Here is a 27,424-nt window from a genome sequence, read left to right on the forward strand (position 1 = left end):
AGCAAACCACCTTCATAGAAATGAGTTGGGTCTTGTTGTCAGACTTTTGAGTTTTTCCAAGCTTGATTTAGGGTAGGTTTTGCATTCTTGCCTATACTGTTCCTCCTCATCGATGACAATAGCTCACCCAGAAAGAATATTCTGTGTGTCATGAATTGTTTTTAAGTATGGAGACATGAGCCAAGAGAAGGCACTTGAAGAAAGGCAAGTGGCTCACCTCTCCCTTGCTTGTTCTGGGCTCGGTGCCTGGGCTTCAGGATCAGCTGGCTTTGCATCTCTGTGATCCTCTACTCCAGAAGGAGGGACTCCTGAGTTGTGGAAGGAGAGATGGAGTCCTCTGGTTCCTTTGGCAGCAGTTTAGTAGATCGAAGATGGCTCATTTTAATTCCATAGGGATGTTCATGTCCTGTATGGAAATAAACCTGAATATTCAGGCTGTTGGTGATGGCTGTCCTCAAACCTACCTTATCATGAGTGTAAGCATCACCCTGGTATATTTTGCTATTTTTCTGGGACTTCTAGATAAAGAAGGCTGGGCCTCCTGAGGGAGCATCATAGGCACCCTTGTCAGGAACACTCTACACAAAGTGTGTGCCCAAGGGAAAGATTTTAAGAAGAGAAAAAACTTTAAAGCATGTTACTTTGCTTGGAATACATATATTCATGAGTGCATTAAACAATGCTGACTTTTGCTGTGTTTCTATCTGAGAATATTTAAGGTTTTCTAGTTTGTGCCTTGATACTAACTAGATCTATACATCTTAGCCAAATTACTTGACCCCATCGAGCCTTACATTCATTCTTTGGAATGCTTGTCTGCACACAAACTTATCAGAGTGAATCTATTAATAAGCATTGGTGGTTAATATTTTTTATTTTTTATTTTTATTTTTTGGTTAATATTTTTTTAAATATTTGGAGTATATATATTAAGAATTGCTATCTTCACTATTCTCTCTGACATAATGTCAGTTGAACAGATTTTTTTTTAAATTTCCTTTTGTCAATTCTCGAGCCAGAGCTACTCTAGAGTAGTGGGATGGGTTGCCCTTATGCTTTATGGTGCCCTCCTTCCAAGGGATGTCCAGCCAGGCAATGATCAGAAGGAAGGCTGCACAGAGTTGGAAACCCAGAAGCAAACTGTAGAACGATGGTTAGAGAATAGAAAACCACACCCAGAGCCATCCAGAATTGCCTGCCAAGTGATTTGTTTTGCTCTTTTTTGCTTTAAATTGTTTTTTCTCTCTAGAGAATTCTCAAAGACCCTATGCTATGATATAGATTTCATTTTTTAAGAATAGAATGAAAATTCTCATTCTGTCATTTCAGATTTATTATTGAATGTACCTAAGGGCGCTTTTGCTGTTCTTTTCATCTGTCATAAATGCAATGTTCACAAGAATCACAGGGACTTCCCTCTGTTAAGGAAAAAGAAGCTTCTATGACAGCAATACAACCAAACCTAGATAACCAGGAGTTAATCCACAATTGCGAATTGAGAGTATGTTAAAAAAAAATGCATTTTTAATGCTGCTAATGGATCATCATGAACGCTGACAGCCTCTTCTGATTCCTTAGAGCTGCTTTCATGTGTGAAGCTATTCAAAGTCTAAAAAGTTATCATCTACATCATTTTATCTAAATTAATGCACTTCATTAAAAATATATAAGTATTTAGCTTTTTTCCTTTTTACTGCTAACCAACTTTTTTAAGATTTTATTTATTCATTCATGAGAAACACAGAGAGAGAAAGAGGCAGAGACACAGGCAGAGGGAGAGGCAGGCTCCATGCAGGGAGCCCGAAGTGGGAGTCAATCCCAGCTCTCCAGGATCACACCCTGGGCTGAAGGCGGTGCTAAACTGCTGAGCCACCAGGGCTGCCCCTGAACAACTTTTACAAAGATGTCAACATTAATTCAAAACAGGAAGTGTGTCAGAAAGGGAGACAAAAAATGAGAGACTCCTAACTCTGGGAAACGAACTAGGGGTGGTGGAAGGGGAGGTGGGTGGGGGGTGGGGGTGACTGGGTGACAGGCACTAAGGGGGGAACTTGATGGGATAAGCACTGGGTGTTATGCTATATGTTGGCAAATTGAGCACCAATAAAAAATAAATTTATAAAAGAAACAGGAAGTGGTACTGGGGGATTTTGTTCTCAGTGATGTGCTTTGTGACTCTATAGTCTAAGACTGGGAATATATACTTTGCAGAAAGAAATTGTTTAAAGAAAAAAAGAAATTGGTTGTTTAGATTTCCAGATTATTTGAAAAAGAATCATAGCCTCACAGGTTTATTAAAAGGATAAAAAAAATTCATGTAAGAAGGAATGCTTTAAGGTTTCTAGAAGAGATTATTGTCACCATTAGCATCCATTACCATACTTCAAGGTCTGCGACAGATCCTGTCTTATTTTTCTTTTTTTTAAATCCGTCCATTACTGGAAACACTAAGCAATTCTGTTAATCCAAAGATTTTTTTTTTTTCAGAGAACTTGTGCTAATAACTATTTTAGAAGAGGTGCAATCTGTTTATCAATAACCTTAAGAACAGTGATGGAAAAAACCTGAGAAACAACAAAGTGCAGGTGATTTCGTCAGTGAAGACTAGAGCAGTTTAAATGTGATTATCTCATTTTCTTTATTATGCAGAGAAAACTGGGCACAGGGCAGGGGTGTTAAATACATAGCTATACCTGGATTCAGAGACATAACTGAATTTTAGAGGATTCTCACAAAATAGAGGCTTCTTAGTAGTTAGGAACTAGAATTCAAGATTGAAATATGAAAAATAAATGTATGGGGAAAATTCCAATCCATTTTGCTTTCATACCTAAGTGAGTAAATAAGTAAATAATAAATAATCACACTTTTTCAAGACAGCTCTGTTTGTCAGGTAAAAATAAGTAGAAACAAAAATTTACATTTCTCTCCCTCACTAGATGATAGCTGCTGAATGAAGAGATGTTATCAGTGCTTGGGATACAGTACCTGGTAATTATTTAATAAACATGTGAGTGAATAATGCATGTGATTTTCACTTTTAAAGATTTTGAGGCTTAAGAAAGAGCAACCATTACTTTGAAACTTAGAGTTACAATTTTGAACCTAATCAATCCCATCTTAGATTTTCCCTGACACTTACCAATTAGTGGAAGTTTATCCTTGCCAGAACTCACCCACAGCTGGTAGTCTTTCTCAGAGCCCTTGGAAACAAAAAGAACTAGGTGTCATAACAAATCTTTCACAGTACTTGAAGAACACATTTCCTTAGCATATCTGTGTTTCCAAAAAGAAAGAATTGGGGCCAGGATAAATGGTATTTGGTCCATGGAGGTAGCTATAGTACTTGTTAACTAGCTCCCCTCACAGCTTCCAATAGACTGTCCCAGACTGTCATTTTTGATAAAGACCGGGAAACCACAGTACAGTCAGCCCCCCACATTGTGGGTGGCCCATGGCATAAGAAATGAGATTTGTGTCCCTTTACTAAGAGGAAAAGTCTCATCTCAGAGTCCTCTCTTCTGCTGTCTCTAGACTCCTTGGATAACCCTGGCTTTTGTCTCCAAATGTCCCTGCCCAGAGATGCATATTGTCCAGAGAGCCGTATACTCTGCTATGACCATTCCTGAGCAAAGCAACTTGAGAGGCATCAATAGCTCAGCAGCCCTGAGCAAAAGGAGACAAATGCCCAAGAGACCTTGAGGAGATAGTGGACGGAAGTCAGCCACTGGCTTTGGTGCAGGCAAGCCCCACTTTAGGGAGAGAAAGGATGAGGACTCTAGACAACAGGTCAGATGCAGAAAACGATTACTCCCAGCAGAATTATTGCCCAGTAATACTGGAAATCCCACTTGAAACAAACAATTCTAAATTATAAAAATTGCTGAACTATTTTAAAGAGTCTTCCAGGAGACTAAAGCAAAAAATGTTTGAAATGGAATTTTTGGTAATAGTTCCCATGTTTGCCCTTGACTCTTTTTTTTTTTTTTTTTAAAGATTTTATTTATTCATTCATGATAGTCACACAGAGAGAGAGAAGCAGAGACAGAGGCAAGAGGGAGAAGCAGGCTCCATGCAGGAAGCCCGACGTGGGATTCGATCCCAGGTCTCCAGGATCGTGCCCTGGGCCAAAGGCAGGTGCTAAACCGCTGCACCACCCAGGGATCCCTGCTCTTGACTCTTGATTAAAAATCATGGCCTTCACCTTATGAAGGAATGTCATGGGCACAGGCACAGATACACACACACACATACACACACACACACACACACAGCTAAATCTGCTCAAAATTGTGTTGCAAATAAGAAGTAAGAGCTAATAAGGTAGGGTAGGGTTTGGAAATGCTATGCTGGAATCCCTTAAATCAGGTATACATAAAGCCAAATAGCCCCAGTTCTTCATTAAAATAGAAACTCTTTGCCTAGTGACATTGATCACTTGAAGCAAAGAAAATCACAAACACGAAATAAAATGAGTTATATCATTACTCAATCTCCCCAACTTCATCCCTCAAACCACTTACTCTCTTTTCCAGGATTTAATTCTTACTTAGGGTTTATATAGCATACAGGTTAGAAAAGTATGTAGAGATGTGCTTTAGTCAGTACATATAAATTCAATTTTATTTTGCATGTATTATTAAATGTTGTTTGTACAGAAGTCATTGATTTCTTCTGCCAAATTCTAGTTGCTCTGAAATTTTAAAGGGCTTTATTATACCATTGGGTCAGATAGAATTTACAAACAATCTTATGATTATGTCATGTCACATTTAGAGAGGATTTTAGATAAGAAGCTGTGCTTTCCAAGTGCTCTCTTTGGTTCTCTCCATCTATCACTGTCCCTCTTTTTTCCCTTATAAAACCTCATCCTCAAATATATTTCTCTTTCATAAAAAGATATCAGCAACTCACACGAGCACCATCAAAACATAAAGGTGAACAGACAGTTAAAACCAAAACAAGATGAAAGTGATATGTACAAATGCCCCAGATCCATGGTCTTATTCAGAACTTGTCTTCGTCTTTACCAGTTCATAAAGGGTATGAGCTGCCTCATCCTCAGGATCTGCATCAAAAGGAGGTAGCTTGTAGCCATCTAGTCTTTATGTCAAAATGTACAACAGATCATGTAATTTAGAATTCATTAAACAGACTGAGTCCTTCCTTGCATGATAACTAGGGCCAATAGGGATGGGGATGTATCAGAATTGAAGACACAGAAAGAAGAGTCCAATAGAGGAGGAAATATTTAGGAATTTAGAAACATTTTGATTGTCTGTATTTAAAATATACACAATAAACTGCATGTTGTTATTAGCACTCTAAAATTATAGCCCAATTTTAGGCTATGACTTTGAATTTGCAGAAAATTTAAAATGGGACTATAAGAATAGCACTCATGTATAAGCTAATACTATAGCTTTGCTGCCTTCAATCTCTAAATTTGGAAGGACAGGGATCCCTGGGTGGCGCAGCGGTTTGGCGCCTGCCTTTGGCCCAGGGCGCGATCCTGGAGACCTGGGATCGAATCCCACGTCAGGCTCCCGGTGCATGGAGCCTGCTTCTCCCTCTGCCTCTCTCTCTCTCTCTCTCTCTGTGACTATCATAAATAAATAAAAAAAAAATTAAAAAAAAAATAATTTTTAAATTTGGAAGGACAAAATATGACTATGTTATCTACAATAATCAGCTGTCTTATGATGGGAGGTGCACAACACATACACACACACACACACACGAATCTCAAAAGTCAAAGTTGGTTCTTAAACTAAAAATAGTTTGTAGGCAACTTACGGTTATTCCCAGCATTGGTAGTAACATGTTGATAGTGTCATCTGATAGTTATTCCCAGCATTGGTAGTAACATGTTGATAGTGTCATTTGATAGTGTCTGTATTTGTCACTGTTACAGTTACAGACTGTAAAAATAAATAAGAAAAATTGCTACAAACTTTTTAAAATCTAAAGCACGTGACCAAATCATTGTTGTCAAATTATTACCCATATTCCAAAGGTGAAGCTTGTTTTCAGGTAATGACAAAGTAAAGCATATGTAGAACACAATCCCTTAATTATATTTTCATTTTTTTTATATAACATGGAGCTAGTAGGAAACATGTCAGTAAAACATATATTTCCCTCCAAGAATTTGTGGCATACAAAATACAGCAGCTTAAGCAAGGAAGAGAAAACCTGAGAATTCCAAGAGGGCACATGGGGTGACCCTCAGCTCCATAAGACTATTTCCAAAATGGAGGTGGGGGGTAGTATTAAAGGCACTAGATACTATTCTCTCTTACTGAGTTGTGTTTTTATTTTTTTTTTTTTTTGAGTTGTGTTTTTATAGTATGGCTCAGTTCCTTTGTAATTACATAGTCAGTTTCAGTAAAATCAGAGTAAGAACTGGCTATGAAAGACACTTTTTAAAAACTACTACTATTTAGTCCGTATTTTGTTTGTGTCAGGCATCATGGTTACTAAGACTTCCATTGTTGAAATCTGTTAAAACAAATAAAACCAATGAGTCTAGGAAATGAGACTGAAAATGTTAGAAGTTTATGTTCCATTCACAACTCTGCCAGTGAGTAGTTACTTATAATAGCTCTCTATCAGACCATACATTGAAAAACTGCTCCATACAACTAGGAAAAGTTTACAGAAAATTTTCTGAAAGGGGTTAATAGGAATCTGAGATGATATCTATAAAACTATCTGAATTCAAAAAGTCATTTTAAGATAAGAGAATATGTAACCAGAACAGTTATTATGCATACAGTTTTTATAACATTTTTAGGCAATGGGGCCTATGTCCTTCGGGAAACTGCATAAAGACAAACAGCACAAGTGGACACCCACAGGCCTTGAAAATATTAAAAACAAAGTTAAAAGAAACTCTTTCGTAATTCATTCCTTGTCCTTTCATTGTATTTTTCTTCTTATGAATTGAATGCAATCACTGGATATGACAGATGGTCCAAAAGTAATTCAATAGTAATTCAAATAGTAATTCAAGGGATGTATGTATATTTTCCTGCATGTTGTAGGTTCTCCCAACAGACAAATTCCATTACGTAGAAGTCTCTCTAAACAAATAACTTCAGGAAAATAAACTATTTTTTGAAATAATTCAAAAGAAAAAGTTAGTTTTTGTTCATGACTCAAACTGTTGTTACTTAACATGAAGAACCAGGAAAATGTGATCAATTTTTAAGAGCTGAAGGCACACCTGAGATGATCTAGATGCTTAGACTATTAGCCAAAAACAGGTGTTAAAATAATGCTCAATGATACAAATGAAAATATGCTCACAATAAACAAAAATAGAGGCATCTTAGTATAGAAATAAGTATTTATGACTTTTCCCTTTTTGAGAGGAAAAATATTTAAAAATAGAAATTTTTATCTGAAAAATATTTTTAAAAAATTTACTGACTAGGCTACACTGCATAATGGAGATGACGAAAAGAAGTCAGTGATTTGAAAATAGATACTAGAAATTATCCAGTCTGAAGAAGAAAAGGGGGGGGGGAGATTGAAAAAAATAACAAAGCCTGAGGGATCTGTGAACAATATGAAAGAGTCTGATATACAAAGAATGGGACTGTCAGGAGGAGAGAAAGAGAGATAATGAGGAAGAAAATATTTGATGTAATAATGATTAAAATTTCCCAAATTTGGCGAAGACAAATATATAAATTCAAGAAATTCAGAATATGTCAAATAGGACAGATTCAAAGAAAACCATGCTTAGGTACTTCATAGCCACACTGCTAAAAACCAAAAAGAAAGAGAAAATCTTGAAAGCAGCTAGAGAAAAAATGATAAATCACCTACGGAGGATTAATGTTTGAATGATCACAGACTACTCATCAGAAAGCATCAAGACCAAAAGACCAGAACATCTCTAAAGGACTAAAAGGAAAAAGTTTGCAAACAAAATTCTACATCCCCAAAAATATCCTTCAAGAGTCAGTGTGAAATAAAGCCGTATTCAGATAAAAGAAATTAAGTAAATCTGTTTGCACCAGTTCTGCACAACAAGAAATGCTAAGAATCATCTCTCTACGATGAAATGAAACAGTGCAGTGGGAAACTTGGATCTTTAAGAATGGGTGAAGAACATCAGAAATGTTTATTTCGTACAAACTATACCTCAATAAAGTTGATTTTTAAAAATTTCAAGGTAATTTTCCAAGGAAAATCCTGAATGTAAATCACTGCCACAATTGATTTCAAAGGCAGAGACAAGAATGCGCTCTGCTACTAGAGAATTCTTTCTCCTTTATGCAGTGCATCTAGCCAGCACTTAGAAACAGATAAAAATATTTGCATGGCTTTTGCTTTAGCCAGGAATACCTCTTTTTTCCACTTTCAAATACTGTTTTGTGTGATCTAGAGCTACTTTAAACTATAACAACCACCACAAAAAATACCACTTAAAGATACCCAAAATATCTTGTTCATCACTGTAAATGTCTTGGCTACTGTACTACAATTTCAGAAATCAAATTTTACACACAAAACTGGGCCAATTGGTTTGATTTTTTTCTCCCAACGGTATAAAGAAAATGAAATAGAAATATGCTGATCCCTTAAAAGTATCATCCCCTTAGTTCAATTCAATCCTGATATTCCTTGGAACAAAAGACTTTTCAAAACTCCTCTTCATTTGACATAACTACTAAATGAAACACCTGATCCTTAAGTGGATCCTGTACTAGAAAGGAGACATTATTGAGGTCAACTGACAAAATGAGAAGGGAATGGCAGAGTAAAGTATTCTACCAAGGTTAAATGCACTAAAGGTGATAACTGTAGAGTATCTTTATTCTTAAAAAATGCTTAGGTTTAAGGAAAAAGGGCCATAGTATATGTATGACCCTCAAATGTAAGTATATACATACATGTAATAGACACAGAGAAAGAAAATAAATGATAAAGCAAAATGGAATAAAGTGTTACTAATAGATGAATCTAGATAAAGAGTATACGGGGTGTTGGGGTGTTTTATATATTACTTTTATATTTACAACTTTTCTGAGTTTATGGTTATGCCAAATAAAATATCTGGAGGGGAAAAAGAACTGTGGAGACAATCCAGACCATTCTGTATGTAAGTGGTGGATATTGGGGAAAAAAAAAAAAGGTTGATTCTAAATCACTGTATTACAAGCCACTATAAGCAATTAGATGGATCCAAAGAAATGTTATAGACACTTAACATCCAATACTCTTTCCTTGCTTAAGCACTGTAGTATGTATTCCTCTTGCTTCATATTACCTAGGATGCAGTTTTTAGAAGTACATGGAGAGGGGGAAAATACATTTTTCCGCATGGTACATTTCTAAATATTCTCTCTTCTTCCTATCTTTTTGTTCTCTCCTTCCTCTCTCCCCAACTCACTGCTTCCTCCCTCTCTGTCTCTCCACCTCTATCTCCATCTGTTTCATTCAGTCAGAATTAGGAACTCGGAATTTAATTGTTGGTCTTAAAAATACTTACACAGGCACAGTTCTTGATGTTCTCAGTGAAGATTTTGAGGGGAATGCTTTTTGGCTGCTCCTCCACTTTGGCTAGCATGATGTACCTAATCGAATTCGAAAGTAACCCAAAATAAAGTAAGATAAATTACCTTACTTTCAAATAGATTTATATTGCTCATATTTTCAACGTACTTCGTTATTTTTAAATGCATATAAATAAGCTCAGCAAAACCAAATTTTGGGTTGAAAGGAAACATGCAAAAATATTTCAGGAAAATAAGTTGTGACTCGGAAAACAATAGATTACTCTCGTCATGTGAGATTTGACCAGCAGATCCAGTCACCAAAGCTTTCCTGCCCAGACCAGAGGGCCTATTAGCACCTTCAAATGTAGGAATGAGAAGTTGCTTCGAGCATTACTCAGTAGGGTAAACTGCACTTACAGAAATTTAATATATGTTTTGAGAATAATGTTAACTATAATCGTGAGGTTGGAGAGTGGGGGAAGATGAGAATGATAACCAGAATTTCTTAAAAAATAAGCAATATATGCATGTAAAAGAGAGCAGGTATTTGTAGTAATGGCCAGGGTACAGTTAAATAAGGAATTATTGGAGGATAGTGTAACAATTTCTACTAAGCGGAGGGAGCATAGTTTGGGGGCACTGCTTTTTTTTTTTTTTAAAAAACTTGATTACTCTATTTCAAAAATATAATATTCCATATTATTTTAACAACAAATGGCACAAAGATTCACACTTCCATAGCCCTACCTAGATTTTAAAAGTTGTTCACTCTGGGATGAAGTCGTGTTTTATGAACTTTTTTTTGTTGTTCTCCCAACTCTCCTTTCCCTTATCAGTTGACAATAAGTGATCAAATTCAACTTTCATAAAGTACAAATGAGATGATAAGCCCTCTCTTAGGTCAGAGAGTGCTAAAGAAGGGAGCAAAGCCTGTGCTTTCCATTAATAACTAAAAGCAAACCATCCCTATGCAAAAGAAAATTTACTTGAGAAATTTTTTTTGTGTGTGTGTGTTGATAATCTTTTTTTTTAAATTAATTTTTATTGGTGTTCAATTTACCAACATACAGAAAAACACCCAGTGCTCATCCCATTAAGTGTCCACCTCAGTGCCCGTCACCCATTCCCCTCCAACACCCGCCCTCCTCCCCTTCCACCACCCCTAGTTCGTTTCCCCGAGTTAGGAGTCTTTATGTTCTGTCTCCCTTCCTGATATTTCCCAACATTTCTTTTCCCTTCCTTTATATTCCCTTTCACTATTATTCATATTCCCCAAATGAATGAGAACATACACTGTTTGTCCTTCTCCGATTGACTTATTTCACTCAGCATAATACCCTCCAGTTCCATCCACGTCGAAGCAAATGGTGGGTATTTGTCGTTTCTAATTCCTGAGTAATATTCCATTGTATACATAAACCACAGCTTCTTTATCCATTCATCTTTCGATGGACACCGAGGCTCCTTCCACAGTTTGGCTATTGTGGCCATTGCTGATAGAAACATCGGGGTGCAGGTGTCCCGACGTTTCATTGCATCTGAATCTTTGGGGTAAATCCCCAACAGTGCAATTGCTGGGTCGTAGGGCAGGTCTATTTTTAACTCTTTGAGGAACCTCCACACAGTTTTCCAGAGTGGCTGCACCAGTTCACATTCCCACCAACAGTGTAAGAGGGTTCCCTTTTCTCCGCATCCTCTCCAACATTTGTTGTTTCCTGCCTTGTTAATTTTCCCCATTCTCACTGGTGTGAGGTGGTATCTCATTGTGGTTTTGATTTGTATTTCCCTGATGGCAAGTGATGCAGAGCATTTTCTCATGTGCTTGTTGGCCATGTCCATGTCTTCCTCTGTGAGATTTCTCTTCATGTCTTTTGCCCATTTCATGATTGGATTGTTTGTTTCTTTGGTGTTGAGTTTAATAAGTTCTTTATAGATTTTGGAAACTAGCCCTTTATCTGATATGTCATTTGCAAATATCTTCTCCCATTCTGTAGGTTGTCTTTGAGTTTTGTTGACTGTATCCTTTGCTGTGCAAAAGCTTCTTATCTTGATGAAGTCCCAATAGTTCATTTTTGCTTTTGTTTCTTTTGCCTTTGTGGATGTATCTTGCAAGAAGTTACTGTGGCCGAGTTCAAAAAGGGTGTTGCCTGTGTTCTCCTCTAGGATTTTGATGGAATCTTGTCTCACATTTAGATCTCTCATCCATTTTGAGTTTATCTTTGTGTATGGTGAAAGAGAGTGGTCCAGTTTCATTCTTCTGCATGTGGATGTCCAATTTTCCCAGCACCATTTATTGAAGAGACTGTCTTTCTTCCAATGGATAGTCTTTCCTCCTTTATCGAATATTAGATGACCGTACATTTCAGGGTCCCCTTCTGGATTCTCTATTCTGTTCCATTGATCTATGTGTCTGTTTTTGTGCCAGTACCACACTGTCTTGATGACCACGGCTTTGTAGTACAACCTGAAATCTGGCATTGTGATGCCCCCAGCTATGGTTTTCTTTTTTAAAATTCCCCTGGCTATTCGGGGTCTTTTCTGATTCCACACAAATCTTAAAATAATTTGTTCTAACTCTCTGAAGAAAGTCCATGGTATTTTGATAGGGATTGCATTGAACGTATAAATTGCCCTGGGTAACATTGACATTTTTACAATATTAATTCTGCCAATCCATGAGCATGGAATATTTTTCCATCTCTTTGTGTCTTCCTCAATTTCTTTCAGAAGTGTTCTATAGTTTTTAGGGTATAGATCCTTCACCTCTTTGGTTAGGTTTATTCCTAGGTATCTTATGCTTTTGGGTGCAATTGTAAATGGGATTGACTCCTTAATTTCTCTTTCTTCAGTCTCATTGTTAGTGTATAGAAATGCCATTGATTTCTGGGCATTGATTTTGTATCCTGCCACGCTACCAAATTGCTGTATGAGTTCTAGCAATCTTGGGGTGGAGGCTTTTGGGCTTTCTATGTAGAGTATCATGTCATCGGCGAAGAGTGAGAGTTTGACTTCTTCTTTGCCAATTTGAATGCCTTTAATGTCTTTTTGTTGTCTGATTGCTGAGGCGAGGACTTCCAGAACTATGTTGAACAGCAGTGGTGAGAGTGGACATCCCTGTCTTGTTCCTGATCTTAGGGGAAAGGCTCCCAGTGCTTCCCCATTGAGAATGATATTTGCTGTGGGCTTTTCGTAGATGGCTTTTAAGATGTCGAGGAAAGTTCCCTCTATCCCAACACTCTGAAGGGTTTTGATCAGGAATGGATGCTGTATTTTGTCAAATGCTTTCTCTGCATCTAATGAGAGTATCATATGGTTCTTGGTTTTTCTCTTGCTGATATGATGAATCACATTGATGGTTTTACGAGTGTTGAACCAGCCTTGTGTCCCGGGGATAAATCCTACTTGGTCATGGTGAATAATTTTCTTAATGTATTTTTGGATCCTACTGGCTAGTATCTTGTTGAGAATTTTTGCATCCATGTTCATCAGGGATATTGGTCTGTAATTCTCCTTTTTGGTGGGGTCTTTGTCTGGTTTCGGAATTAAGGTGATGCTGGCCTCATAGAACGAATTTGGAAGTACTCCATCTCTTTCTATCTTTCCAAACAGCTTTAGTAGAATAGGTATGATTTCTTCTTTAAACGTTTGATAGAATTCCCCTGGGAAGCCATCTGGCCCTGGACTCTTGTGTCTTGGGAGGTTTTTGATGACTGCTTCAATTTCCTCCCTGGTTATTGGCCTGTTCAGGTTTTCTATTTCTTCCTGCTCCAGTTTTGGTAGTTTGTGGCTTTCCAGGAATGCATCCATTTCTTCTAGATTTCCTAATTTATTGGCGTAGAGCTGTTCATAATATGTTTTTAAAATCGTTTGTATTTCCTTGGTGTTGGTAGTGATCTCTCCGTTCTCATTCATGATTTTATTAATTTGAGTCTTCTCTCTCTTCTTTTTAATAAGGTTGGCTAATGGTTTATCTATCTTATTAATTCTTTCAAAGAACCAACTCCTGGTTCTGTTGATCTGTTCCACAGTTCTTTTGGTCTCGATATCATTGAGTTCTGCTCGAATTTTAATTAACTGTCTTCTTCTGCTGGGGGTGGGTTCTATTTGTTGCTTTTTCTCTAGTTCCTTTATGTGTAAGGTGAGCTTTTGAATTTGAGATCTTTCCAGTTTTTGAGTGGATGCTTGTATTGCGATGTATTTCCCCCTCAGGACTGCTTTTGCTGCATCCCAAAGATTTTGAACGGTTGTATCTTCATTCTCATTAGTTTCCATGAATCTTTTTAATTCTTCCTTAATTTCCTGGTTGACCTTTTCATCTTTTAGCAGGATGGTCCTTAACCTCCACGTGTTTGTGGTCCTTCCATACTTCTTGTTGCGATTAAGTTCTAATTTCAAGGCATTATGGTCTCAGAATATACAGGGGACTATCCCGATCTTTTGGTATCGGTTCAGACACGATTTGTGACCCAGTATGTGGTCTATTCTGGAGAAAGTTCCATGTGCACTTGAGAAGAATGTGTATTCAGTTGAGTTTGGATGTAAAGTTCTGTAGATATCTGTGAAATCCATCTGGTCCAGTGTATCATTTAAAGCTCTCGTTTCTTTGGAGATGTTGTGCTTAGAAGACCTATCCAGGGTAGAAAGAGCTAGATTGAAGTCACCAAGTATAAGTGTATTATTATCAAGGTATTTCTTGAGTTTGGTTATTAATTGGTTTAAATATTTGGCAGCTCCCACATTCGGGGCATATATATTGAGGAGTGTTAAGTCCTCTTGTTGGATAGATCCTTTGAGTATGAGATAGTGTCCCTCTTCATCTCTCACTATAGTCTTTGGGGTAAATTTTAATTTATCTGATATAAGGATGGCAACCCCTGCTTTCTTTTGAGGACCATTTGAATGGTAAATGGTTCTCCAACCTTTTATTTTCAGGTTGTAGGTGTCCTTCTGTCTAAAATGAGTCTCTTGTAGACAGCAAATAGATGGGTCCTGCTTTTTTATCCAGTCTGAAACCCTGCGCCTTTTGATGGGGTCATTAAGCCCGTTCACGTTCAGAGTTACTATTGATAGATATGAGTTTAGTGTCATCATATCTATTCAGTCCTTGTTTTTGTGGATTGTTCCACTGAACTTCTTCTTAAAGGGGAATTTTAAGAGTCCCCCTTAAGATTTCTTGCAGAGCTGGTTTGGAGGTTACATATTCTTTCAGTTCCTGCCTGTCTTGGAAGCTCTTTATCTCTCCTTCCATTTTGAATGAGAGCCTTGCTGGATAGAGTATTCTTGGTTGCATGTTCTTCTCATTTAGGACCCTGAATATATCCTGCCAGCCCTTTCTGGCCTGCCAGGTCTCTGTGGAGAGGTCTGCTGTTACCCTAATATTCCTCCCCATAAAAGTCAGGGACTTTTTTTCTCTTGCTGCTTTAAGGATCTTCTCCTTATCTTTGGAATTTGCAAGCTTCACTATTAAATGTCGAGGTGTTGAATGGTTTTTGTTGATTTTAGGGGGGGATCTCTCTATTTCCTGGATCTGAATGCCTGTTTCCCTTCCCAGGTTAGGAAAGTTTTCAGCAATGATTTGTTCAAATACATATTCTGGCCCTCTGTCCCTTTCGGCGCCCTCAGGAACCCCAATTAAACGTAGGTTTTTCTTCCTCAGGCTGTCATTTATTTCCCTTAATCTATCCTCATGATCTTTTAATTGCTTGTCTCTTTTTTCCTCAGTTTCCCTCTTTGCCATCAACTTGTCTTCTATGTCACTCACTCGTTCTTCCACCTCGTCAAGCCTCGTCGTTAGGACTTCTAGCTTGGATTGCATCTCATTTAATTGATTTTTAATTTCTGCCTGATTGGATCTAAATTCTGCAGTCATGAAGTCTCTTGAGTCCTTTATGGTTTTTTCTAGAGCCACCAGTAGCTGTAAAATAGTGCTTCTGAATTGGCTTTCTGACATTGAATTGTAATCCATATTTTGTAACTCTGTGGGAGAGTGGGCTGTTTCTGATTCTTTTTTTTTGAGGTGAGGTTTTCCTTCTAGTCATTTTGCTCAGTGCAGAGTGGCCAAAAACAAGTTGTATTGGGAAAAGGAGAAAAAGAGAGAGAAGGAAAGAAAAGAGAAAAAGAAAAAAGAGAAAGAAGAAAAAAAAGGGGAAAAAGAGAAGAAAAAGAAAGAAAAAGAAAGAAAGGAGAAAAAAGAAAAAAAAGGGGGGGTGGGGGAAGCAATCAGAAATCAAGAAGAAAGAGAAAAAAAAGCACAAAACAAAACAAAAAACAAAAAAAAACAAAAACAAAAACAAAAAAAAAGCACGGGGGAGTATCTTCCGATTCTGTATACTTTAAGTCCCTTGACTTCCCTTGGAACTGGTCCCTTTAGCTGGTCTTCTGGGGGAGGGGCCTGCTGTGCTGATTCTCAGTGTGAGCACTTGGGGGAGCTGCTCTGCCCCTGCCTGGTGCAGGGCTCAGTGGGGGTTGTTTATCCCGTGAGGCCCTGGGAGGAAGCCACAGTGGCGGGGGCAGCTCTGGGACCCTGGAGTCAGCCCCCGCAGTAGCTCCGGGGCTCTCCGTCTGCAGGGCCTGGGGGCTCCCGGGCGGGGCCGCTGATCTGCTCAGTTCCAGGCAGGAGCGTCCTTGCTGTCCTGGGCCCTCCCGGCCTCTGCCTGTCCCGGGGGAGGCCGGATCCTGGGCTGTGTCCCGGCGCCCTGTGCTACGGGGCCTGCGCTGGTGGATTCTCGCCGCCGCCCGAGCCCCTCCGAGCTGTTCCCGGAGCCCCGCAGCCCCCTCCGCGGAGCCGCCGCCCGAGCCCCTCCGAGCTGCTCCGGGTCCCGCCGAGCGCTGCAGCCCTTAGGGAGCTCGGCGCATCTCCGGGGCGCAGTTCCTCTGTTACTGTCCCAGGGAGCCCGAGGGCATCCGCTCCCTCCTGGGTCCTGCTCCAACTCCCTGCGAGCCCCTTTCCGCGGGGAAGGTTGGTGCAGCTCCTGCTCCTCCTGGACGGGGCTCTCCTGTCCTGGGGACACTCGCCCCGGCCTCAGCCCGGCTCCTCGCGGGGCCCCTCCCCCTTGGAGGCCTTTTGTTCCTTTATTTCTTTTTTCCCCGTCTTCCTACCTTGATAGAAGCACGAACTCTTCTCACTGGAGCGTTCCAGCTGGTCTCTCTTTAAATCTCAGGCCGAATTCGTAGATTTTCAGGATGATTGGATGGTTTTCTAGGTAATTTGTTGAGGACAGGTGACCTGGAGACCCTACTCCTCCGCCATCTTGCCCCTCCCCCCGGGGGCACTGCTTTGAAGAGATTTACATGTTTTCATCATGGGTTAAAGACTTTTAATAAGTATACTGACAAAATACCTTTGAAGGTAAGAACGCCATTTTTCCTTTCGTTCCGAAGAACTGCAATTTAAAAAATGAGAAGAAAAAAATTGAGGAACGTACAATACTCCTACTAACATATTAAGATCACCATTCCAGATTAAAAATATCAGCAGCCCGTTCTTAAGGGATGTGGATGTGTAAATTGTACTCCCCTTAGAGTTGGGCTTTTGATGGACTCCACTCTTTTGAGAGTGGTATTAAAGCAATGGGAAGTAGATCCTAAAGAGGAAGAAAAGTTGATTTCAAATCTGAAAACTTAATTGTGACTATGTGATGCAAGCTAGGTGATCACAGGCACGTTGTTAACCACTTTGATATTTAGTTTCCATAACTGGAAAAGGTTTAATTATAGCTCAGAGTGTTCCTGCAGTTGCAAGGGCTATTTGGATATAAAGAATATTACCATTCAAATTAAATCACATTTAAGAAATTCAGCAGTTTGATGGAACCGTCTTGGCTCAGAAACAAGAATATCTTTTTAGGAAAAAACACCTGTAATATTTTTATTTCTTTTTACATATGGCAGATTGTGATATGTTAAGTTAGTTCCTAAAAACCTTATTCTTCATCACTGTGATCTTCTGAGAAAGATCAATCCACTGATGCAAAATTACTAAAGATCAGTATTTTCTCTGCTAAAATTTTCACAGCATTTAATATCCAAAGTTGCAAATGTCTTAAGGCTCATTAACACGTGGACTTATCACTTACCAGCATTTTTTTTATTGTGGTAAATTACACATAAAAGAAAACTGACCATTAGTGACAATTAGTATATTCACCGTTTTGTGCAACCATCGTGACTGAACATTTTTATCACCCCAAAGCAAACATGTGTCTATTAAGCAGTCACTCTCCCTTCCCTCCTATCCCTAGCTCCTGTACCACGTTTTGTATATTTGTTGATAAACACTTGGTTTGTTTCTTCTTTCTTTCTTTCCTTTCCTTTCCTTCCTTTTTCTTTTCTTTCTCTTTCTTTCTTTCTTTCTTTCTTTCTTTTTCTCTTTCTTTCCTTCTTTCGTTGTCAACAATGCTGCTACAAAAGTTTGTGTATTAATTTTTGCGTGGACATATGCTTTCCTTTCTCTTGCATATGTGTCTGAAGGTCATATGTAATTCTGTTTCACTTATTGAGGAGCCATCAAACTGTCCATGGTGGCTGCCACATTCTATAGTTCTACCAGCAACACTGCTCCCCACCCCCTCCAGCACCATTTCAGGACCTGTCACATCAAGAAAGTAGAATGCCCATTTAGTGTCCCAACCTGCCTAGGTGCGTAGACACAGCTTCTAGTTACTCATGCCAATCTGCAGAACAGTAATAATAATCAATAACAAAAGCATTAGGTGCCAGGAGTTGTTATAAATGCCTTCTATGTATTTATACAGCCTTTTGCTTCCATATTTTCCTATTAGGGGGAAAAAAAATATCTTGGACACTCCCCTACCAAACACTTTATATATTCCCATTTGAAACTGTTTCCTTCCACTTGCAACCTGGAGAAGATATTAAGCAATGGGAACTGATGATCTTTATGGAAAAGAAGACATGCAGAGAGGAAATAAATACATGTTTCTTCTCAATAATATTTGAAAGTTTTTCATTGTCAACAGCTGCATTATAGGATTAATAAATTAACAACTTGTAAACATTTTTGTTGTCTTACCTTTATGATGACGTGTGAGATTTTGGTGGAGTGGGGTGAGGAGAAGAAAGCAGTGTGTTAAGTGCAACTGCATAAAACAGGAATGAAGCTTGGGGTGTGGATGTTTCAAACAGAGATGCAAGTGTGGCATGATCCCTGTAAACTCAGAGGTGGCTGCTCAGGATATCCAGGGTCAAGAGCCACATTCCCCATCCTCATGTCAGCCTAAGAATGTGTCTTACACAACTAACCTCTACTCAATGGAATCATATTTTTGTTTTAGATTGTCACCAACTGAGATAATCTGTACACAGCAATTCAGGCAACCTAGTATTCAATGATGTGATCAATTTATTTGTATAATTACATACTATTGTTAAGGGAATTAACTTGGGAGTGTAAAAGCAATCTTTCAAGTTTAATTGGACCCTTTAACAGTACTTGCTCAAGAAATCTTTTCTGGTGATTTAAAAATGCAGATACTCCCTGGGAATCAGAGGGCAGGATACAGGAGAGGAGACCTCACTCTGTTGATTCTCCTTCCACATAACTAGAACACCTAACTCCTCAAGTGGCTAGAGCCCATTTGAAAAACCATTGATCAAAACCGAAGGAAATTACTCCAGTAGTTCCCACTATACATTATCTACTTGCTTTCATGTGGATATAAGCACCTTCTTAGGCAGAGTACAAGGCAAAACAAGTGTCATGGGAGGTCAAAAAGTGAGTCACCAGCTTGGGAGACAATAGATTACAATGTTATCCTTTACAAGCCATGTAAATACAGGACACCAAACCATCGGTCTTACCTGAAGGTGGCCACGAAGTTTACCGTGCGGCAGCCCAACACAAAGGACCTCCCAGAACGGATGTTGGCATCTCCCACTATATCCATGCAGTTGGCAATCCACATAGTGTTCAGTGGTATTTTCTTTTTCATCTTAAAGTTTTTATTATACCTAGAAAGATCCCAAACAGGACCTCTGTTAGTTCATTTCAAAAATGTTATGGGAGCAGCTGTGCTCATTAGAGACCAGTTCTCACTGTTCCAGGGCAAATCGTGCCTCCCGCATTTCTGTTACTCTCTGTGCACGCACAGCAAATGGTTACATGGGCCTTTGCAATGTGTGTGTTGAGCAAACTCTGGCTTGGAAGCCTGAAAACACTTACTCTAATGGCAGCAAATAGCCATATTTTTGAATGGTGAGTGTTGAGTAACCACTGTATATTTTAGAGCTTTGTAAGAAAACCATTAATTCACTTGCTATTGCTGGATTTGTTACTTATTACACATAATTTTTATGGCTATTATTGCAGTTAATTATTCATTTATGACTTGCATACTTCAAAAAGTGTTTGATACACCTGATACATGACTTATAAAAATAGTTATACAATTTTTTTCTTAAGAGAGACAAACCAGGGGCACCTAGGTGGCTCATTCAGTTAAGCATCCAACTCTTGGTTTCAGCTTGGGCCATGATCTCAGGCTCTTGAGATCATGCCCCTGTGTAGGGCTCCCCACTCAATGAGGAGTCTGCTTCCTTTCTCCCTCTGCCCCTCCCCCTGCTCATGCTTGCTCTCTAAAATAAATAAATAAATAAATAAATAAATAAATAAATAAACAAACAGATAAATCTTTTAAAGAGTGTGAGAGAGAGAGATGAAATCAAACAAACAAACAAAAGCTCGGATCAGAAAGATTTAAAAGTTACTTTCAATCTTAATTAAAAAAATAGATTTTCTAGCCTTTAAAGCATAGGTTATTTTCAATTTCCCTTCTTAAAATTTTGTCCATACCATTTTCCCTTACATTCTGGCTAAAACGAAAAAACTGTTAGCCTACAGACTGAGCCCGACTGAAAAATCATCCATCCATCCATCCATCCATCCGTCCATCAGTCAATCCCAGATCAGTGGTCTGGAGGTCTTATATGTAAGTCATGGATACTTCCCATTTCTCTGAGGAGTCAGAAGGGGAGAAACGGATTTTTGATAATTTCTGCCTAATCTTCTTTGACCTTAAAGATGAAAACCACCATTGATTTATTTTGGTTGATTAATTAATTAATTTGGTTAATTCACAACTTTGACTCACAGGTGTGCTTGAGATTTAAATAGTTACAAGTCCTATAAGGGATGCCTGGGGAACTTGGATCCTCCACTCTGGAACTCCTTACTAATCAGAAACACATGTGGAAAACACTGAACTAAACTGAGATGAAAGACACTTCATGTGCAAAAATCCCTATGACTCCACTGATTCATGGAACAATTAAAGCTAAAACTCTTCAATGGGATTTATGAAATAAAAATAATCTTTCAGGAAGCCCACCTGAAGGATAATCTAGATTCAAAGCTTAGGACACAATGAATATAAATATGATGGATACCAACATCTTTCCACATTTTTTTTATTTCAACATTTTTTTTATTTCAACATTACACCCAAGTACCTGTACCTGTGTGCTTGAAGATTTTTATGGAACATAATCAATTAACAGATAAAATCATTTTTCTAGAGAGTAATTCCAAAGGCATTGTCACATCAAAAATATATGGCCAAGGGGAATTATAGACAGATATCTGCTTGTTTTTACAGATTTTTTTCTTTCTAATATAGGTATCTGTGTATATACAGACACCTAAGATCCTGTGTGGAAACTTCCAAATACATTGACCTGGAAAAAGCCATCCAACAACCTTAGTTCAATAAAGCACAAGGATTAGTTGAACCAAGGAATTATCCTAGAGCCAGAGCGTGGTTTCTACTCTCCTATAACATTTTGAACACTTATCATATGCCAAGCTCTGTTCTAAATATTTTATAAGGGGATCCCTGGGTGGCGCAGTGGTTTGGCGCCTGCCTTTGGCCCAGGGCGCGATCCTGGAGACCCGGGATCGAATCCCACGTCGGGCTCCCAGTGCATGGAGCCTGCTTCTCCCTCTGCCTGTGTCTCTGCCTCTCTCTCTCTCTCTCTCTGTGACTATCATAAGTAAATAAAAAAAAAAAAAAAGTAAAATCTTTAAAAAATAAATAAATAAATATTTTATAAATATAAGTATAAAAAATTTAATCTTCAAGCAACTACACTAGATGGTCTCTATTAGCTCCATTTTGCAAATAAGGAAACTCACAGAAAGTTTAAATAAGTTGTCAAACGCAGGAACCCAGACAGCCTAACTCATAAGCCCATGTTTGTAACTACTTGGCCATGAAGTAACCTTTTCATCTTTCCTACCCTCAGCCTCATTTCTGTCCCCAGAGCCATCAGGCTTTCTCATGGGATTTATCTTGGGAGTGAGAGGATAAATCTCAAGGCATTATATTAATAAAGCCAGTTGCTAGCTTGGAAATTTTTAAAATGTGTTACAACAAAGCTTTATACTTCAATAGATTCTTCTACGGTCTTAATGTGTTTCTTTAATTTCAATCACTGACCCAACTGGATTATCTCAGCAGAAATTAGGAAGTGTTAATCTACTGTAAACTGACTCAAGAAGAAGGAAGAGGAGGAGAACTGCAGTTTTTATTTCTAAAAATTGTCCTTTATTATAGTTGTATTAACATGATAGATGTCCTTCTTGCTTTCCACTACCTTAAACTTTATGCCAGATGTTAAGCCCCAGTGAACTGTGGAGTTTTGTGGGATTCTAAGGAGATTTCCTCTGTTCTAAGATAGAGGTATTCTCTTACAAATGTTGGGAGCAGGGGTCACAGTCTATTCTGTAACTATTTGTCATTTCACTGACAGTGAGTTAATAGTCATCTTCATCTTTTGACCAAATTAAATTCATTTTTTATTTCATTTCTATGTTCTTTAATAACTAAGAATGAGGAATGTGATGTCTAAAGAGGGTGTGAGCTAAGTTCAGTCCCTTTTTCTAAATTCTTCACAGGTTTCTACTAGTACAAATATCTTAATATTTTATCAAATAGATACTATTCTCTCTTTTTTAAAGACTTCATTTATTTATTCATGAGAGACAGAGAGAGAGGCAAAGACATAGGCAGAGAGAGAAGCAGGCTCTCTGTGGGAAGCCTGGTGAGGGACTTGATCCCAGGACCCCGGGATCATGACCTAAGCCAAAGGCAGACACTCAAACACTGAGCCACCCAAGGGCCCCAAGTAGATACTGTTCTTAAAAATAAAGTAATTTTTATTTTAATTTTTAAAGTACTTTTAAGTACTTTAATTTTTAAAGTAATTTTTATTTGAAAAATAACTTACTATTCTATGAATATCAAAAATGATAAGGAAGGTTCCATTTGACTTCAATTCTTGTGAACACAAGTTTCTAGTGTATGAAAGAAGTGACAAAAATCCCCAAACAATTTTCACTATTATTAACATCTTGTACAACTGGAGAAACAGAATTTCTTTGTGAAGAAACAAATATTTAATTCCCCTCATTATTTCACAAGCCAAAATTCGCTAATTCTGACCAAAAAAATAGGTAGAAAATAATCAACTATTTATTCAATTTCTGTTAAGTTCTGTAGTGTCAACCTAAAGATGAGACAGTCTCCAGCTGAAGCCTGAGGGTGAGCTGAGGTAAAATGGAACCTGGGTCACCCTACCCCCTTTTTATAGCTAATTGGGAAAATTAGGCACTAAACTCAGATTATTAATTTGAATAGATTGATTGAGGGTATTGATTCCTCCATGTAAGAGCAAGGCATGACAAGGATGAAATTTGTTTGGTATTTCAGGGGCTATTCCTTTTTAGTTGTTTCCTTCTAGAAAAAAAAGGTAATTTTTTTTTTTAATATTAACAGTGATCATAAATATACCCAAATATTTACTGTGGGAATGATCTCATAGTAGTTTTGTAAAGATTGTGGCAAGCATTAAGTGCTGCTTGCTACTGCTATGGATGAAACTGTGTCTCCCTCCCACTGTTTTCCCGCCATCTTACCATAAAGCCCTCTCTGCCAGTATCATCATGTTTGGAGATAAGAGCTTTTGAAGGTAATTAAGTTTAAATGGGATCATCAAGGTAAGGTCCTAATCCAGTATGATGGATGGCCTTGTAAGAAGTGGGAGAGATCTGTATGTGTGTACATACATGCATTGAGGAAATACCTTGGGGTATAAGTGAGAAGGTGGCCATGTGCAAGCAGAAAAAGAGCTCTCACCAGAACCTGACCGTGATGATATCCCGAACTCGGAATTCTAAAAATCTGTGTTCTCTCTATATCAAAGATCTTGGCTTAAAAATGAAATTCAAATGCCTGTGATCACTTACATTTTCTAATATTACCAATGTATATATAAAGTATATAAGATAATCTTTTGGGAGCTGAGTCTCTTTCAAAGAACAAATTTTTTTAACAAAAAATTGATAAAGATTTTGTCACATAAAAACCCTTGAGTAGACATAAGGACATATCTCAAAAGCAATATGTGAAAGATGAAAAATGTTCAACTTGTTTTGTCATAATGAACCACTCGAAATAAAAATTCAGCCCTTCAATAGATGCAACTCTCTAGTGGAAAAAGAACACTGTCTTTATATAAAAATCTTTTTAGCAGAACATCGTAGGCTCTGTAAAACCCGCTGAGAGGTAAGCAGCACCCAGGACAATAAATGGTTCTAGTAAGAAAAGGAAAGTCTTCTCCTCTTCCTAAATGCTATAATAATTACAAAGATGAAAAAAAAAAAAGACGAACATATTCCTCTTATAAATTGAATATGACTGGTCTGCAAGGTCCTAACAACCAGGAAATGAGTTTGCTATTTGTTAGCATGTCTCTTGGGCTAAGGATGGAAGGGTACAACATGGTATGGGAGGAGGAACATGGCCTTGTGATGAAGGCAGGCCCGGGATGGAATCTCTTGTATGATTTCCCTTTGTATGACTGGGCCATTTCTGAGACTTCCTCTGTCCCCATTTTCATCTCTGCAGCCTGTGGATGATAAAAAATACTGGCCTCGGAGGACTGTGAGAAGAATTTTATTTATTCATGAGAGATACACAGAGAAAGGTAGAGACACAGTCAAAGGGTGAAGCAGGCTCCCTGTGGGGAAGCTGATGTGGGACTCGATCCCAGGATACAGGGATCACGACCTGAGCCAAAGGCAGATGCTCAATCACTGAGCAACCCAGGTGGGTGAGGCATCTGTGACGTACCTAGTGTGGTTCCCAGCGTGCATCCCACATATTTTGGTCTCCCATACTCACCTTGGTTAAATAAAGAGAATGGTAACTAGTCTGCATTTTTAAAATAATGACTTGGCCCTCTGTCAGGAGGAGGAGAGTCTTTCATATGGACCTCATGCCAAGGCCTGGACATTCTTTTTCTCTTTGTCCTCCTTAGGACATCACCACCTTCAAGGTTACATCTATGGGCAACTTCCCTAATCTCAAATATATTTTACTGCTATCTTTGCCTCTGATTTTTTTGATACCTATATTTCCTTCATTTTTCAATTCACTAAGCGTTCTGATCTATTTCTTACCAAGCAGACTGGAGTTAGTTGTTCACTCAATGTAAAGGAAGGGTTGATTTCAATAATTAAAGAATCTGGGATCCCTGGGTGGCGCAGCGGTTTAGCGCCTGCCTTTAGCCCAGGGCGCGATCCTGGAGACCCGGGATCGAATCCCATGTCAGGCTCCCGGTGCATGGAGCCTGCTTCTCCCTCTGCCTGTGTCTCTGCCTCTCTCTCTCTCTCTCTGTGACTATCATAAATAAATAAAAATTAAAAAAAAAAAAATTAAAGAATCTAGGTGTTCATGGAATGTTCTATGAAATTCAGGAGAAAAGAGAGAATAGAAGTGGTAGCACCACATAGTGAATAAAAGCCTGTGCTTTGAAATAAATAGACCTAATTTCAAATGTAGACTCTGTCAATTACTAATGTGGTAACCTGGGCAGCATTAGAACTCTGAGCATCAAGGTTCTCCAAAATAAAAATAATCCCATCTCGCAGGGTAGTTGTAAGGTTGGACAAAATTAGGTACATAAAGCTTTTTAGCATAATATCTGACATGTAGTAAGCCCCTGATAAATTATTAATGTAACTCAGATGAGTATAGCATTTTGCCAAATTATTACTAGCATGTCTTACCTAGGACATGGCATAACTGGGATCTAGGGTGAAGGCAGTAAAAAACAGGGGGTTAGTCTTTTCTCATGACCAAAACACTTCTTGATATTTTGTTTGTGGGAGTCTTCTTCGTCTTCCATGTTTTGTGAATAATGCAAACAGAGATGGAGTAAGTAAACAGGGGACCTTCCATGACCTGCTCCCAGACATTTACTGAGCAATCATCATGTTCTAGACTGGATATTTGATGCATTTGTGTTCAGGGTTGAGAGGAAAGTGCACACAGTTGATTCTTTCTCCTACATTCCATCTATCTGCTCCATCTTTTTTTAAAAGATTTATTTATTTATTCATGAGAAACACAGAGAGGAGAGAGAGAGAAGCAGAGACATAGGCAGAGGGAGAGCAGGCCCCCTGAAGAGCCTGACGTGGGACTCGATCCCAAGTCTCCAGGATCAAGCCCTGGGCTAAAGGCAGCGCTAAACCCCTGAGCCACCAGGGCTACCCTGCTCCATCTTTCCTTTTTACTAAACTGCTAAGATAGAGCCCTGATACCATCCATCAGGGCTATTGCCTCCCCTAACTAGTCTCCCTGCTTCTACTCTTGCTTACCCATCCATCTATTATCTACCAACAGTCAGAAAAATTTGCTAGAAATATAAATAAGATTTGGTCAGTCCCCTAGTTAAAAATCCTTCGGCAAAATATTTCCACTTTTTTTTTTTACCATGGCCTGTGAAGACCCTGTGTGACTAAACCTGAGCACAGTATCATATCTGATAGCATGGCCCACGCTCTGGGCTCTAGTCAAATCAGGCTTCCCTGAGCCCTTCTCTTTGAGGGGTCAAATTGTACCCATGTAGGCCTGCAAGTCCCTCAACCTCGACGGCTCAGGCACATTGTCTGGGAATGTGGCTGCTTCTCCTCTCATAGATTTGGTTTTAATGCTCCACCTCAGAGAGGCCCTGCTACACTCTTCCTCTTTAATACGTTCCCACCCTCTCCACACAGCCCCCTATCCACCTTCTATCAGTAGCACTAATCATTATCATTCCCCCTCTTATTTTTATCATTTGTAAGTCCCAGGCAGGAGAGACACTGGCCTGTCACATTGTCAATTGCATTCACTGCAGGGACATGACACAAACAAGACCTCCAGAAGTACTCGTGGAATGAAGGATTCAAGCATAGGCAAACACAAAAGGAAAAAAAAATGTAATGTTTTCTTATACTAAGGGTCAATGGGAATGCAATTTTTTTGAGAATCACAAGAGCACGAAACATGGTACACCTACTTGGTATTAGACATCAGCAACGAATCGCTGTACAAGAAAAGCTGCCGCTTCTGCCTCCACCAGCCTTTCTTGAGCTCAACGGGGCCATGGATGAGCACGGTACGAGTGGCACCCTCAGATGATGTAGTGCTTTCGCTGTGGGTGTCCACCTCCACAGACGAGCACTTCCTGCAACACATCAAACACAGAGCAGCTAGTTACTAGTCAAATACACAATATAGTTTAATGCCAAGTGTCAAGGTTCACACAACACTAAAATTTAGTCTCAACCCCCAAAGCAGAGCTCCAGAGCTCAGAATCAGGGATCCCTGAGTTACAGAAAGCTATAGAAAGAGGTGAGGTCACTTGGGGAACTGATGCAGGAGGAGGACAGTTCACACTTAGAGGTGTGGTGGAGAAAAGCAGCCAAGCTAATCGTGAGCCATTAGGTAGGCGAGAGCCAAGAAGCCAAAGGTAGAGCAGATTACAAGAAGGTGAATGAACAACAACAAACTGGACAACTTGTGGCCTAATATAAAATAAAGCAATGTGTGAAGAATTAATTACAATTTGCT

General features: G+C 38.8%; 1 protein-coding gene across 1 annotated transcript; it reads right to left on the reverse strand.

Annotated features, from left to right (window-relative positions):
- LOC121493769 (rho GTPase-activating protein 20-like) lies at window positions 1–27,063 on the reverse strand. Its single transcript, XM_041760010.1, has 7 exons — window positions 26,871–27,063; window positions 19,332–19,481; window positions 16,853–16,894; window positions 9,506–9,590; window positions 5,797–5,921; window positions 3,143–3,203; window positions 1–406 (listed from the first exon to the last, which is right to left on the reverse strand). Exons 1-5 carry the CDS (start codon window positions 27,047–27,049, stop codon window positions 5,880–5,882), a joined length of 498 nt encoding a protein of 165 aa, XP_041615944.1. The 5' UTR covers window positions 27,050–27,063; the 3' UTR covers window positions 1–406; window positions 3,143–3,203; window positions 5,797–5,879.
- Between the last annotated feature and the right edge of the window lie 361 nt (window positions 27,064–27,424).

The sequence above is a fragment of the Vulpes lagopus genome, chromosome 6, assembly GCF_018345385.1.
Source record: "Vulpes lagopus strain Blue_001 chromosome 6, ASM1834538v1, whole genome shotgun sequence".
In the NCBI taxonomy this organism is placed as follows: domain Eukaryota; kingdom Metazoa; phylum Chordata; class Mammalia; order Carnivora; family Canidae; genus Vulpes; species Vulpes lagopus.